This window comes from Prionailurus viverrinus, chromosome D4 (genome assembly GCF_022837055.1).
Source record: "Prionailurus viverrinus isolate Anna chromosome D4, UM_Priviv_1.0, whole genome shotgun sequence".
Classification (NCBI taxonomy): Eukaryota; Metazoa; Chordata; class Mammalia; order Carnivora; family Felidae; genus Prionailurus; species Prionailurus viverrinus.
The window spans coordinates 30,309,255-30,322,841 of NC_062573.1; the positions used below are offsets into that span (position 1 = coordinate 30,309,255).

The following is a 13,587-nucleotide window of genomic DNA, read 5'->3' on the forward strand; positions in this document are numbered from 1 at the left end:
ACATGTGAATTCTACCAAACACCCAAAGAAAAATTAAAACCAAAAAAATAAAAAGAAAAAAAAACACAGAACAAGAGAGAACACTTGCAACTCATTTTATGAGGCTAGCATCACCTTGATACCAAATGGAAACAAAGCTGCCACAAGGGAAAAAACAAAACAAAACAAAACAAAACTAATATCTAATATCTAACTAACAAGCTAATATCTAACTAATCTCTATCTAACTAATATCTAAACTAACAAGCTAATATCTTTGATGAACATATGTGCAAAAATCCTCAGTAAAAATTTTAGAAAACTGAATTTAAAAACATATTAAGAGGATTATATAGCACAACAAGTCAGATTTATTCCTGGAATGCAAGGATGGTTTGACATACAACAATCAATCAATGTAAGACACCACATCAACAAAATGAAGAACAAAAAACACATGAACATCTCAATTGATGCAGGAGAAGCATTTGACAAAATTCAACACTATTTAACCATAAAAACACTCAACAAAATGAAAATAGAAGGAAACTACTTCAACATAATAAAACTCATATATGAAAAACACACAGCAAACATCATACTCAAAGGTGAAAGACTGAAAGCTTTTCCTCTAAGATCAGGAACAAAGCAAGGATGCCCCCCTTTCAACATAGTACTGAAAGTTCTAGCCAGAGAAATTAGGAAAGAAAAAGAAATAAAAGCAACCTAATTGGAAATAAATAAGTAAAGTTATCTCTATTTGAAGAAAATCTGATATTGAGAAAACTCTAAAGACTTCACAAAAAAAGCTGTTAATGCTAATAAATGAACTCAGCAACATAGCAAGATACTACACACAAAAGTCAACACACAAAAATCAGTTGCATTTCTATACATGAACAATGAACAATCTGAAAAATAAATAACAAAAATAAGTCCATGTACAATAGCATCATAAAGAATAAAAGACTTAGGAATTAACCAAAGAACTGAAAGACTTGTACAATAAAAAAATACAAATATTGCTGAAAGAAATTTAAACAGGCATAAATAAATAGAAACACTTTCCATGCTCCTGGATTGGAAGACTTACCATGCTTTAAATATCAAAACTACCCAAAGTGACTTACAGATTCAGTGCAATCCCTATGAAAATCCCAAGGACATGTTTTGCAGAAATAGAAAAACTCATCCTAAAATTCAATGGAATTTCAAAGGATACTGAGCAGCCAAAAACAATCTTGTAAAAGAAGAGCAAAACTGGAGGACTCACACTTCCTGATTCCAAAACTCACTACAAAGTTACAGCAATCAGAACAGTGTGGCATTGGCAAAAGGGGGGGGGGGGGGGGAGAGAGATCTATAAACCAATAGAATAAAATAGCCCAGGAATAAACTCCCACACATATGGTCAAATGATTATTGACAAGGGTGCCAAGGCCATTCAATGGGGAAAGGACAGTCTTTGCAACAAATGGCACTGGAAAACTGGGTATCCACATGAAAAGAATGAAGTTAAACCCTTACCTAAAGGGATCCCATACCCCCAAATTAACTGAACATGGATTAAAGACCTAAATGTAAGACCTGAAACAATAAAACTCTTAGAAGAAAGCACAAGACACAAGTCTTATAACACTAGATCTGGCAATAACTTCTTAGATATGACATCAAGGACATAGGTAACAAAAAAAATTAGACAAACTGGACCTAATGAAAAATTTTAAACTTTGTGTATCAAAAAATACTATCTATAGAATATAAAGGCAACCTACAAAATAGGAGAAAATATTTGCAAATCATATATTTGATAAGAGATTAATATCCAGAATCTATAGAGAACCTCTAAAACTTGACAACAACAACAACAAAAAAAACAATTTAATTCAAAAGTGGGAATAAGATTTGTGTCAACATTTCTCCAAAATGATATATGAATGGTCAATAAGTACATGAAAAGATGCTCAATATCACTCATCATTATGGAAATGGAATTGAAAACTACAATAAGCTACTACCTCATGCCCATTACAATGGCTATTATTAAGAAAGAAAACAGAAATTAACAAGTTTTGGCAAGGATGTGGAGAAATTAGAACTCTTGCATGCTGTTGATGGGAAAGCAAAATAGTACAGCCACTGTAGAAAATAGTACGAAGCTTCCTCAAAAAAAATTTTTTAGGGGCGCCTGGGTGGCGCAGTCGGTTGAGCGTCCGACTTCAGCCAGGTCACGATCTCGCACTCCGTGAGTTCGGGCCCCGCGTCGGGCTCTGGGCTGATGGCTCAGAGTCTGGAGCCTGTTTCCGATTCTGTGTCTCCCTCTCTCTCTGCCCCTCCCCCGCTCATGCTCTGTCTCTCTCTGTCCCAAAAAAATAAATAAACGTTGAAAAAAAAAAAATTTTTTTTTTTTTTTAAATTTTTTAGAGGGGCGCCTGGGTGGCGCAGTCGGTTGAGCGTCCGACTTCAGCCAGGTCACGATCTCGCGGTCCATGAGTTCGAGCCCCGCGTCAGGCTCAGGGCTGATGGCTCAGAGCCTGGAGCCTGTTTCCGATTCTGTGTCTCCCTCTCTCTCTGCCCCTCCCCCGTTCATGCTCTGTCTCTCTCTGTCCCAAAAATAAATAAACGTTGAAAAAAAAATTTTTTTTTAGAATTGCCATATCATCCAGCAATTCCACTTTGGGTATATACCCACAAAAATCAAAAGCAGGGTTAATATTAGCATAGCAGCATTGTTCACAGCAGCTAAAACATGGGAGCAACCCAAGTTTCCATCAACTGATGAATGGATAAGCAAATGTATATATACATACAATGGACTATTTGTTAGTCTTAAAAAAGGAAGAGATTCTGCAATGTCTACAATAAGGATGAACCTTGAAGGCATTATGCTAATTGAAATAAGCCAGTCACAAAAAGACAAGTACCATATGATTCCACATAGTAGGCTCATCTTCTTATTTACAATTCCCTATTGCCTTGTCTATGAATTCAGTTTCCATTTACTATCTCCAGGAATGATGATACAGGAGCTGAAGGAGTTACTGAGAGGATTTCAGCTAGGCTTGGTGGCTCCCCATTCCTCCTGGGACTTTTCTGTGAGTCTCTGGTTCAAGCATTGACAATTACTGACACAGTTGGAAGGCCAGCATTTCCGATGCCCAACTACCTGAACCTGCCTGCTTGCTGCCAAGTTAGAGTCCCTAACCAGTCATCCTGATGGTTGCCTCAGGCCCTTCCCCCTGCTCCTGGTAACTGTTGCCTCTGAGCTGAGAACCCCCAAAACCACTGTCCTTACTGTAGTAATCCCTTCCTTATTTTGTTTGGCTGTGGTTTCCTCTAACAATCCAATCTCATTTGCTTACCATTTTCAGCAATTCCTTGACATTTCTGGTCTGCTGGTAGCACTGTCTCTGATTTTTCGGTGCTGTTAAGAATTTATTTTCATTTAAACATGTAAAAGTTTTATTTTCTACAACTTTTGGGGAAGCCATCCATACAAGTGTTGAGTTTCCAAACTTGGCTGGTGCCAAGGATTCAAGATCTTACTTTCTGGACCAAAGTTGATATATACTTCTCTGACTTGTAAGTTTATTGATATGAAAGGCATCCAGATTCATAAAAGTGAAGGTATATTTGAGGTTTTGGCCTCATTGAAAATGACATAAAGATAATTATAAAGCTTAGAGAAAGGACATATTAGTGAATAGACTGCTGGATTCTGAGAGAATAGATTCTTTTTTTTTTTTAATTTTTTTTTAACGTTTATTTATTTTTGAGACAGAGAGAGAGACAGAGCATGAACGGGGGAGGGTCAGCGAGAGAGGGAGACACAGAATCGGAAGCAGGCTCCAGGCTCTGAGCCATCAGCCCAGAGCCCGACGCAGGGCTCAAACTCACCGACGGCGAGATCGTGACCTGAGCTGAAGTCGGCCGCTTAACCGACTGAGCCACCCAGGCGCCCCGAGAATAGATTCGTTTAACGTTTATTTATTTTTGAGAGACAGAGCATGAGCTGGGGAAGGGCAGAGAGGGAGACACAGAATCCCAAGCAGGGCCCAGGCTCTGAGCTGTCAGTGCAGGGCCCCATTCAGGGCTTGAACTCACAAACAGTTAGATCATGACCTGAGCCAAAGTCAGAAGCTTAACAGACTGACGCACCCAGGTGCCCTGAGAATAGATTCTTTTAATACACATTTGGTCTCTTCCCTCAGCTAGAAGCTAGTAGAGCCTAAGGTGACAGGGTGCACAGCCACATAACTGGGGCACACAGATTTTATGTCCACCAGATTCCTTGATCTGTCATCCTGCCACCATAGTGATCTCCCTAGGCCTGAGCCTTGGAATTCAGGGCTTCATAGCTGTTCCAACCACGTCCTCCCAAAGATCATCAAGATTGGCCTGATGTCCACCAGGTGGAGCCCAGAAGCAAGAGGCCATCAGCTCACCCCCAAATCAATCTTGCATCTCTGACAAGAATAAAACACCAAGAGGCAGAAGGGTTTATCCCAGAAATATAAGAAGAGTTTGACCTTGGGAAAAAATATATATTGATGGAAATCACTTCATTAACATATTAGAAGGAGAAGAGCTCTATGATCATGATGGATACAGTAAAAGATCTGGATTAATGGAGAAACAAACAATATTCCTGGATGAGAAAATTTGATTTTATAATGATGTCAATACTGCCTCCCAAATTAGTTAATGAATTAAAGGCAAAATCTCAGAAGAGATTTCATGAAATTTGTCAAAATGACTGCAAAATGTTTCTGGAAAAGGAAATGTGCTAGAAAAACTAAGATACTATTGAAAAAGGCTAGTAAGAAGGAATTTGACCTAGAAGATATCAATATAGACTAGTAATCTACAGTAATTAAAACAGTGTGGTATGAGGCCTGTAAGAGACAATAAAATTTATTTAAAACATAATACTATGTCTAGAAAGAGATCCATAAATATATGAAAAATTAGTATTGGTAAACAGTGTTGCAACAAATATAATGCTAGAAAAATGCATGTAATCTAGTGAACAGAAAACACAACAGAGATAGCCTGGTTTGGGGAGGGAGGAATGGATTACCCAGGAACATGAGGAAACTGTGGGGATGACAGATAAATTCTCAGTCTTGATTGCGCTGATGGCTTCATGACTATACGCTTATGTTAAAATTCATCAGATTACATGATTTAAATATAAGCAATTGTACATCACTTATCTTTAATAAGACTAGAACAAGAAAGCATGCTTTAAAGCCATATTTACATATGATTACAAAATCGATCTTTCTATGTAGATATCCATATGTAAAGGACCAGAAAAATATGTAGATAGACACACATAAAATTAGAACACTGGCTACCTTTGGGAAGTCAGGGAGAGGGAGCATGAAGAAGGAGTATAACTTTTACATCATACACTTTTGTATTCTTTGCATCTTTTTATTTTTTTAAGCTTATTTATTTATTTATTTTGAGAGAGAGAGAGAACAAGTGGGGGAGGGGCAGAGAGAGTGGGAGAGACAGAATCCCAAGCAGGTTCTGTGCTGTCAGCATGGAGTCCGATGTGGGGCTCAAACTCACAAATCACGAGATCTTGACCTGAGCTGAGATCAAGAGTCGGACGCTTAACTGACTGAGCCACCCAGGCGCCCCTCTTCATGTTTTTTTAAAAGAATGTTCTGGGGGTACCTGGGTGGCTCGGTCGGTTAAGTGTCCCACTTCGGCTCAGGTCATGATCTCACTGTTCATGAGTTCGAGCCCCATGATGGGCTCTGTACTGACAGCTCAGAGCCCGGAGCCTGCTTCCAATTCTGTGTCTCCCTCTCTCTCTGTCCTTCCCCCCCTTGTACTGCCTCTCTCAGTGTCTCAAAAAATGAATAAATGTTAAAAAAAAAGTAAAGTAATAAAATAAAAGAATGTTCTATATGTACAGCTTGTATAAATACAAAAAAAGCTAATAAAGTCACTTGTATTTTAAAATAGTTAAATAAAAATCCAACAACAATAACAATAGCCAGCTCTGAAATAAAACGACCCTATTTGATAAAGAGGCCCTCCACCCCACAGAGGCATGGACTCTGAGAACTAGAAGGAACCTCAAGGAGCAACCATCAAGATGCCTGTTTTGAGGTTGGAGAAGAGGAGCCGGGTGCAGTGAGAGGCACCCAGTCACTGCCTGACCTGGGCAGACCTGCTTTGCATTCAAGGGCAGACAAATCAGCATCACAGAGCAAACCCCGGACACTGAGCCAGCTCCTTCCTCTCTAGAGCAGTTTTCTTGTCTCTACAATGAGGGTGGGCCAGGATGGTAAATATGGACTCCTTGCTCTGATATTCTGTAATTCTGTTTGTCTCTTTTCATCTAGTTCCCTCCTCGTTACACTCTTTCCAGATTTTGCATTTTCTTGAGATCCTTATGACAGTTGAACCAGGACCTCTAACTCTCCTGGAAAGCAACCTGCCTATCATTTGTGTACTCACCATTCATTAATGTTTAAATTTATTCGCTGAGAACTCTTTATGCATTTATTTAACTGCTCATCCACTCACTCATTTACTCATTCTATAAACATGCTTGGGTCACACTGGCTGGGGACTGATCTGTGAGTGCGGATCCCGACCCTGAGTCACTTTCTCCAACTTTTTCACACCAATTAAGATTTCCAAATAGACTCTGTGTAATTGGGTCTTTGGGACATCATCCCTGAAGCACCCCAAAGTTTCTACGCTGGGTACATTTCCCCTTCTCTCTCTAAATTGCCTTGGGGATTGCACAGTCCCTTGGCACATAGGGAGCTTTGAAAGTTGCCTACTCCATTTGACCTGCCTGCTCCCTGGGAGGCTGTCGGCCACGATGGAGCCAGGAGCCACCCGGGTCAAGGAGTCTCTGGGAGGCCGCAGTAACCTACTGAGTGCCCTGTTCAGCCTTGAGCCCATCAGAATTTCCTAATTCCAACAAGTGTGATACTCTTCAGAGAATGTCCCACTGAATTTTGAGTACTTTCCCTAATTCCACCCAATTCTAAAAGCTCTACTTAATTCTATTGAGTTGCAAACACTTCACTGAATTTTGCAAAAGTCTAGGCATGTGTTCTCAGTTGGGAAAGCTGAGTCAGTGTGAAACCCCATGTCCTGCCCACCAGGGTTCCCTGTGTAAAGGAGGCTTGGGCCCACTTCTTTGAACTGTGTTCTCCTAGCTGCAACCAAAGAAGGTTCCTGGTCTCTAAAGTATATTCCAGGGAACAAGGGACATGAATCTGAAAAAGCCTCAAGGTAAGTAAAAAAATGGAGATATGGGGGCAGGTGAAGGGGCCTTGGCTAGGAGTCAGGACCTCCAAGGAATTACTGGAACCTTGGCTTCCCCCTCCAACTCAGTGTGTGATGATGCTGGGCAAGCCCTTCTCTCTCTGGACCTCAGTCTCCCCATATGTAAAAAGGGTTTGGTCTACGTGAGCTGTGAGACCCTTCCACTTCTGCCAGCCTGTCCTCCAGATTAGGAACAGCTCATGTTTGTCACCCAGCTATTCACTCCCAATTTGTCTTAGCTCCATGAAGTCACATCAAGACAGGAAGAAGTTGATGCTTCAACTTGGCCTTCAGAACCTGGGGGAGGAGATGCCACCCCTGTGGGCTGGCAGGGTAGGCAACAAGCGAGAAGTAAGTGAGAGAGGTGAGTGCCACCTTGAAAATGCCAGCAGGGCTGTGCACAAAGGAGAGAGGGCTCAAGGTGGCCCGGGAGAAACAAAGGAAGGCTCCCTGCTGGGGGTAGCATCTGAACTGGTTTTTAGGTAGCAGATGGCCAGGAGTAAGGCAGAGGCAGAAAGGACACTGTAGGCTCTGCAGACAAAACTTCCTACCCCTGCTTTGAGAACCAGAGTTCCATAGCATCCATACACATCCCTTCTTGGCCCCTCTTCCCAGAGGCCCTCATCCTCCAGCTAAAGGGGAGACAAAAGAGCAGGGAGAGACAGCAACTCAGCACACAGGCTGGAAAGCAGACAAGACATTAGAGCTGGTTTGGTGACCATGTCCCTGCTCTGATGTTTCTCTGTCTTCCTGGTTCAGTCCAGACAAAGTTTGCTCCCTACCCCAAGGGTTGTTCCTTCTCTACTGACACGTCCAGGGTCCCAGCTTGGTCTCCATTCATCCTAGTAGTCCTGCTTGGTCCTCTGAAGCCTTGGCCACAAGTCCAAGGATCCGTACTACCAGGTGTGTGTGTGTGTGTGTGTGTGTGTGAGAGAGAGAGAGAGAGAGCCCATGAGAGAGTGCCAGCTACACATATGCATACACTCACGTGGATAACCATACAGGCACATACATGGGCCCATGTGTGGCATATACACGCACAGGCACGTATGTGCATACAGGGGGGGTCAAACAGTTGTTTGTACACACAAATGGAGTTGGGGGCATATATGGGGACATTACGTGGGTGTATGTATATTGCGATAGAGAGCCAACAGCTGCTTATGTTTGTTAGTGACTTTAGGGGATAGATTATAGTATGTGGAACCGTGCAAAGGAAGCTATGGCATGGCCCGACTACTGGGGCTTCAGGAAAGCACAGTGCCACCTCTATGCTGCCCACAGCCCTGGCACAGCGCCTGCTGCTATTGACACTCTGTTAAATAGAGGTGCCCCTCCATGAGCCCTGTCTCAGGTTTTCCCGGCCGAATCTTGGAAGAAGCTTGCAGATCACACTCCTCTACCCCACAATGTGTCTAGACACAGTCAAGAAAAGGCAAGACCTTCTATTTGAGGTCCCAAGACTAGGGCAGAGCTCTCCCTGCTGCAGAAGAGGCCCTTCGTTCCTGCAGTAGGACCCAGAGCCCTGGACCCTGTGTTTATTCTGTGTGAGAGAAAAGCGTCCACAGGGGCCACTCGCCTTGAACTTTGCTGGGTGGTGCAGGCCCAATAACACCCAGAGACTCCATACTGGGAAGGATTTTTGTGACCCTTAGCATGGCTTAACAGAAAGAGAGAAAAAAAAAAAAGGAAGAAGTATGTCCATGGGAGAAGTAGGCTTCCTGTCACTAGAGGCCCGCAAACAGAAGCAGGATGAGGCTAGGCAAGGAAATTGGAGATGATTTCCGCATAGAAATGGTTTGAATTTAGTGGCCCGGGAGCATATTTGTTCCCCTAATGCCTAGCATGATGCCTGTAATAGGAGCTCAATCTCTCCTTCATTCTGGAATGGATAAACACAGGAGGAGTAAAAGAAGGAAACCCTCATGCAAGTGAGGCACGGACAGGAACTGGTGCTCACTCTAGATCCGGGCTTGGGCAGTGTGTCCCATGGGTTTATTGACATCTTGCAAGTGTCTGAAACACTAAGTATGTCCATGGGACATGTTGACTCATGCTCATTACCTGGTAAGAAGACTGAGGGGAGAATGTGGGAGAAAGATGTTCATCCATTGTGATTAAAGAACAACCAACATTTGGTGCTCGACAGAAGCAAATCTCTGCCGTGAGCATGAGGTCAGTGCCATGCATTTGGGAGGACTAGATTCTAGGCCCACCTTGCCAGAGGCTTACAATGTGACCTCAGCTTCCTACCTGTGCAATGAGATCCAATGGATTCACCTCTCAGGGAGTTTTCCATGCAGATGCCTTAGGAATTCATGAAGTCCAAGCAGCTCTAGCTCAGGCCCAGAGAAAATAGGAGGTTTGGGGCCAGGCCAACTAGTCCTTCAAATTTCAGCTCAAAAGCCTGTGATGAAGGCAGATTCTGAAGGTCAATCCACACACAGTAGCTGACAAACAGGCCCTGTGGAACGACAGGTTGGATGAGCCAACTGATAAGCTCAGAGATCAGCAGCCCCTCCAATGTGAGGCACATGTATGCTTCATGCATGGCGACCAGAGCTAACCTGAAGACACAAATCAGATTTCTGCAGGCTGATAAGTAAGGGAAAAGGGCATTCCCAACAGTGGGAACAGTATAAAGCAGCTCAGAGGTTCCTTAAAGCCAGGAGGAACCTCAGGAACCATGTAGCCCAGTGATTCTCAAGTGTGACACTGTGGCCAGCAGAAGCAGCATCACCCAGGCAAACTGAGTCAGAAACTCTGCGGATGGAACAACACAATCTGTATTTTAACAAACTTTCCAGGTGATTCTAGTACACATTAATTTGAAGACCTCTGATCCAGTATACTTTTTTGTATACTAACTATGTTAGTATACACATTAATTTGAAGACCTCTGATCCAGTATACTTTTTTGTATACTAACTATGTTAGTAGAATACTTATGTGCTGTAGATTAATGTAAAAAGAATGATACCCATGGTCAAATAAGTTTGGGAACTACATGCCCTGTACCACTTTTGGAAAGTCACAAATCACATTGGCATATAAGGCTCTGAGAAGTCCTGCAGTAAAGAACTTTATTTACTTTCACTTAATCTAGTGGGATCTCAAATTAATTTTTCAGATTGCCTACTAACATTTCCATTAACACTCTCTTAGGGAAATGCTGATCCAGATCAATGCTCACTTTTCACGTGGATGAATTGCGGCCTAGAGGTGTGCAAATTGTCCAAACTCGAGGACAGACTGTGCATAAAAGCTGGAAAAGGCCCAAGCAATATGCTTCAACCCAAAAGATGTTCTTTTTTTAATGTTTATTTTTGAGAGAGAGAGAGCACGAGCAGGGGAAGGGCAGAGAGAGAGAGGGAGACAGAGGATCTAAAGCAGATTCTGCAATGAGAGCACAGAGCCCAACACAGGGCTTGAACTCATAGACTGTAAAGTCCTGACCTGAGCCAAAGTCGGATGCTCAACTGACTGAACCACCCAGGCACCCCAACCCAAAAAGGTTCTGTGGGCTCTCCACCACCGTACACCCTCTTTCCCTCCATCCCAGCTGTGTACCCCCCTGAGCGCTGCAGTATGGAGCTGGTCAATAGGACAGAGATCTCTGAGTTCTTTCTGAAAGGATTTTCTGGCTACCCGGCCCTGGAGCACCTGCTCTTCCCTCTGTGCTCAGCCATGTACCTGGTGACCCTGCTGGGAAACACTGCCATCGTGGCAGTGAGTGTCTTAGATGCCCGCCTGCACACACCCATGTACTTCTTCCTGGGCAACCTCTCCATCCTGGACATCTGCTACACGTCCACCTTTGTGCCTCTGATGCTGATCCACCTCCTGTCAGCTCAGAAGACCATCTCCTTTATTGGCTGTGCAGTCCAGATGTGTCTGAGCCTGTCCGCAGGCTCCACAGAGTGTCTACTGCTCGCTATCATGCCCTACGATCGCTACCTGGCCATTTGCCGGCCACTCAGGTACCCCGTGCTCATGAGCCACCGGCTCTGCTTATTCCTGGCGGGAACCGCCTGGGGCCTCTGCCTCTTGAAGTCGGTGACTGAGACGGTCATTGCCATGAGGTTGCCCTTCTGTGGCCGCCAAGTGGTTAGTCACTTCACCTGTGAGATCCTGGCAGTGCTGAAGCTGGCATGCGGCGACACGTCAGTCAGTGAAGTCTTCCTGCTGGTGGGCGCCATTCTGCTGCTGCCTGTACCCCTGGCATTCATCTGCCTGTCTTACATAGTTATTCTGGCCACCATCCTGAGGGTGCCTTCAGCTGCTGGGCGCCGCAAAGCCTTCTCCACCTGCTCGGCACACCTGGCTGTGGTGATGCTTTTCTATGGCACCGTAATATTCATGTACATGAAACCCAAGAGCAAGAAGGCACGCATCTCTGACGAGGTCTTCACGGTCCTCTATGCCGTGGTCACACCCATGCTGAACCCTGTCATCTACAGCTTGAGGAACACGGAAGTGAAGGAGGCTGCCAGGAAAGTGTGGGGTAGAAGTTGGACCTCCAAGTGAGGGACACCTGGGCTCTTTAGGGTAGTGGGTGAGGCCTCCTATAGGGAGGACAGGTGCGGTGCAGGGCTGTGTGGCTGGAATCTTCACCCCAGAAAGCCAGCATCAAGTCCCACTGGGGCCGCCACAGAAGGGCTCACAAAGCACCGCTTGGTTCCTCCCCTGGCATGGCCTGGCCAGCTCTCAGCACCACCGCCTGCACCTCTACACCGGCTCCTGGCTGGCCTCAAGACTTCACTCTCAGTCTCCTTCCATTCTATCCTCCCTGTGGGATAGATAGAGGGGCCTCTAGATAGAGGGGCCTTTTTGAAAAGCACATGTGATCACACCCTCTCCTGACTGAAACCCAGTGGCTGCCCACTGCCCTCAGGACAAAGCATAAGCTTCTCAGTGGGGGCATTCAGGGCCCTCACAAGCCGGCCCTGCTAGTCCTGACTCCTGCCCCACATTCCCCCTCCTGACAGCCACACGTGCCAGCCAGGTGTGAGCCCCGGGATTGGCCAGCACTGCCCAGCTCTGTGCTCTTTTGCTCTTCCCACGAGGCAGCACAACTCCACATGTAAAAGGATGGCCTGACTGTCAAGGGCCAGCTCGAATGCCACCTCCCCCACGAAGCTTTGCCCCTCACTGAGCTCCTCCTGCTTTATTTTCAGTGTTACTATAAGAGCAGAAAAGGTAAGAATCCACTCTGGCCCCACAGCCCAGCCCTGCCCAACCCTAGGCCTCCCATAGGTTTCTTAAATACATCCACGAACACATCAGTGTAGGGGTGATAGTGGCAGAGCCTGGGGTCCTTCCTGAATCTGAGCGGAGCTAAGTTCAGAGATGACAGGCATGGTACCCAGGGAGGTGACAGTAGAGGAAGTGATGAGGCCCAGAATCCATGATTTCCAGACCCGTCTGGCCACCAGGGCACCTATAACCCTGAACAGCCCAGGGCCTGTGTTCCCGATGTCTCTCTTGAGCACGAAAAGCAGCCTCTTCCATGCCTCCCAGCCCAGCATCCAGGCCTCACCTGGCTTTGGGGAGACTTGCTCTATCCTTCCTTACCTCATTGCAGGGATCCTGCCAGAGCTGCCCCTTCCTGGTGCTCAGCCTCTTCTCAGCTTTCCTTTCTTTTTTAAAAAAATTTTTTTTTCAACGTTTATTTATTTTTGGGACAGAGAAAGACAGAGCATGAACGGGGGAGGAGCAGAGAGAGAGGGAGACACAGAATCGGAAACAGGCTCCAGGCTCTGAGCCATCAGCCCAGAGCCTGACATGGGGCTCGAACTCACAGACCGCGAGATCGTGACCTGGCTGAAGTCGGACACTTAACCGACTGTGCCACCCAGGCGCCCCTCAGCTTTCCTTTCTGAGAACTCAGTGAGCACACAGCAGAAATGGATGCAGATTCACAGGGCATCTCCCTTCCCTGCCCCCCTCTGGCCTCAGTGGTACTGTCTGCGTGATAGGGAAGCTAGCCTTGGCCTCCAGGAAGCAGTCCAGCTCTCCTGCCTGCCCCCCGCTGCAGGAAAGCAGAATCGTTGCTTGAGCCCTCTGTTCCCCTCCAGTCCCTCTTTCTGCTTCCCATGTCGGTCAGAACAGAGGCACGGAGGAAAGAAGCACAGCCTGCTCGATGAAGCTCAGCCCGCTCGCTGAAGCTCAGCCCTTTCTGACCAGGCCAGAGTGAAGGCTGCCCACAAAGATGCCCAACTTTGATGCCAGGACAAGAATCTGGATGTTATCAGGTGGGCATTGGGGGTGTTAAAATCACATTTACTTTTAGATTAGTGATTA

The 13,587-nt window shown here is 45.4% G+C and overlaps 2 protein-coding genes across 4 annotated transcripts in view; one reads left to right on the top strand and one right to left on the bottom strand.

Moving 5' to 3' along the window:
- TMEM8B (transmembrane protein 8B) overlaps positions 1-13,587 on the bottom strand; it is an 82,895-nt gene that overhangs the window by 18,514 nt on the left and 50,794 nt on the right. For 2 of the 3 annotated variants that reach the window (XR_007146143.1, XR_007146142.1), the window contains exon 14: positions 9,538-9,748. The exons of the other annotated variant lie outside the window; for it this stretch is intronic. The gene's annotated coding sequence lies outside the window, so the exon portion shown is untranslated. The remainder of the gene's footprint in view (positions 1-9,537; positions 9,749-13,587) is intronic. 3 annotated transcript variants of the gene reach the window in all.
- On the top strand, positions 10,864-11,811 carry LOC125150010 (olfactory receptor 13J1). The gene has a single exon (XM_047829286.1). It carries the CDS (start codon positions 10,873-10,875, stop codon positions 11,809-11,811), a length of 939 nt encoding a protein of 312 aa, XP_047685242.1. The 5' UTR covers positions 10,864-10,872.

Excerpts from the sequence above, each read along its gene's own strand:
- LOC125150010 (XM_047829286.1), top strand. The coding sequence starts at position 10,873 with ATGGAGCTGGTCAATAGGACAGAGATCTCTGAGTTCTTTCTGAAAGGA.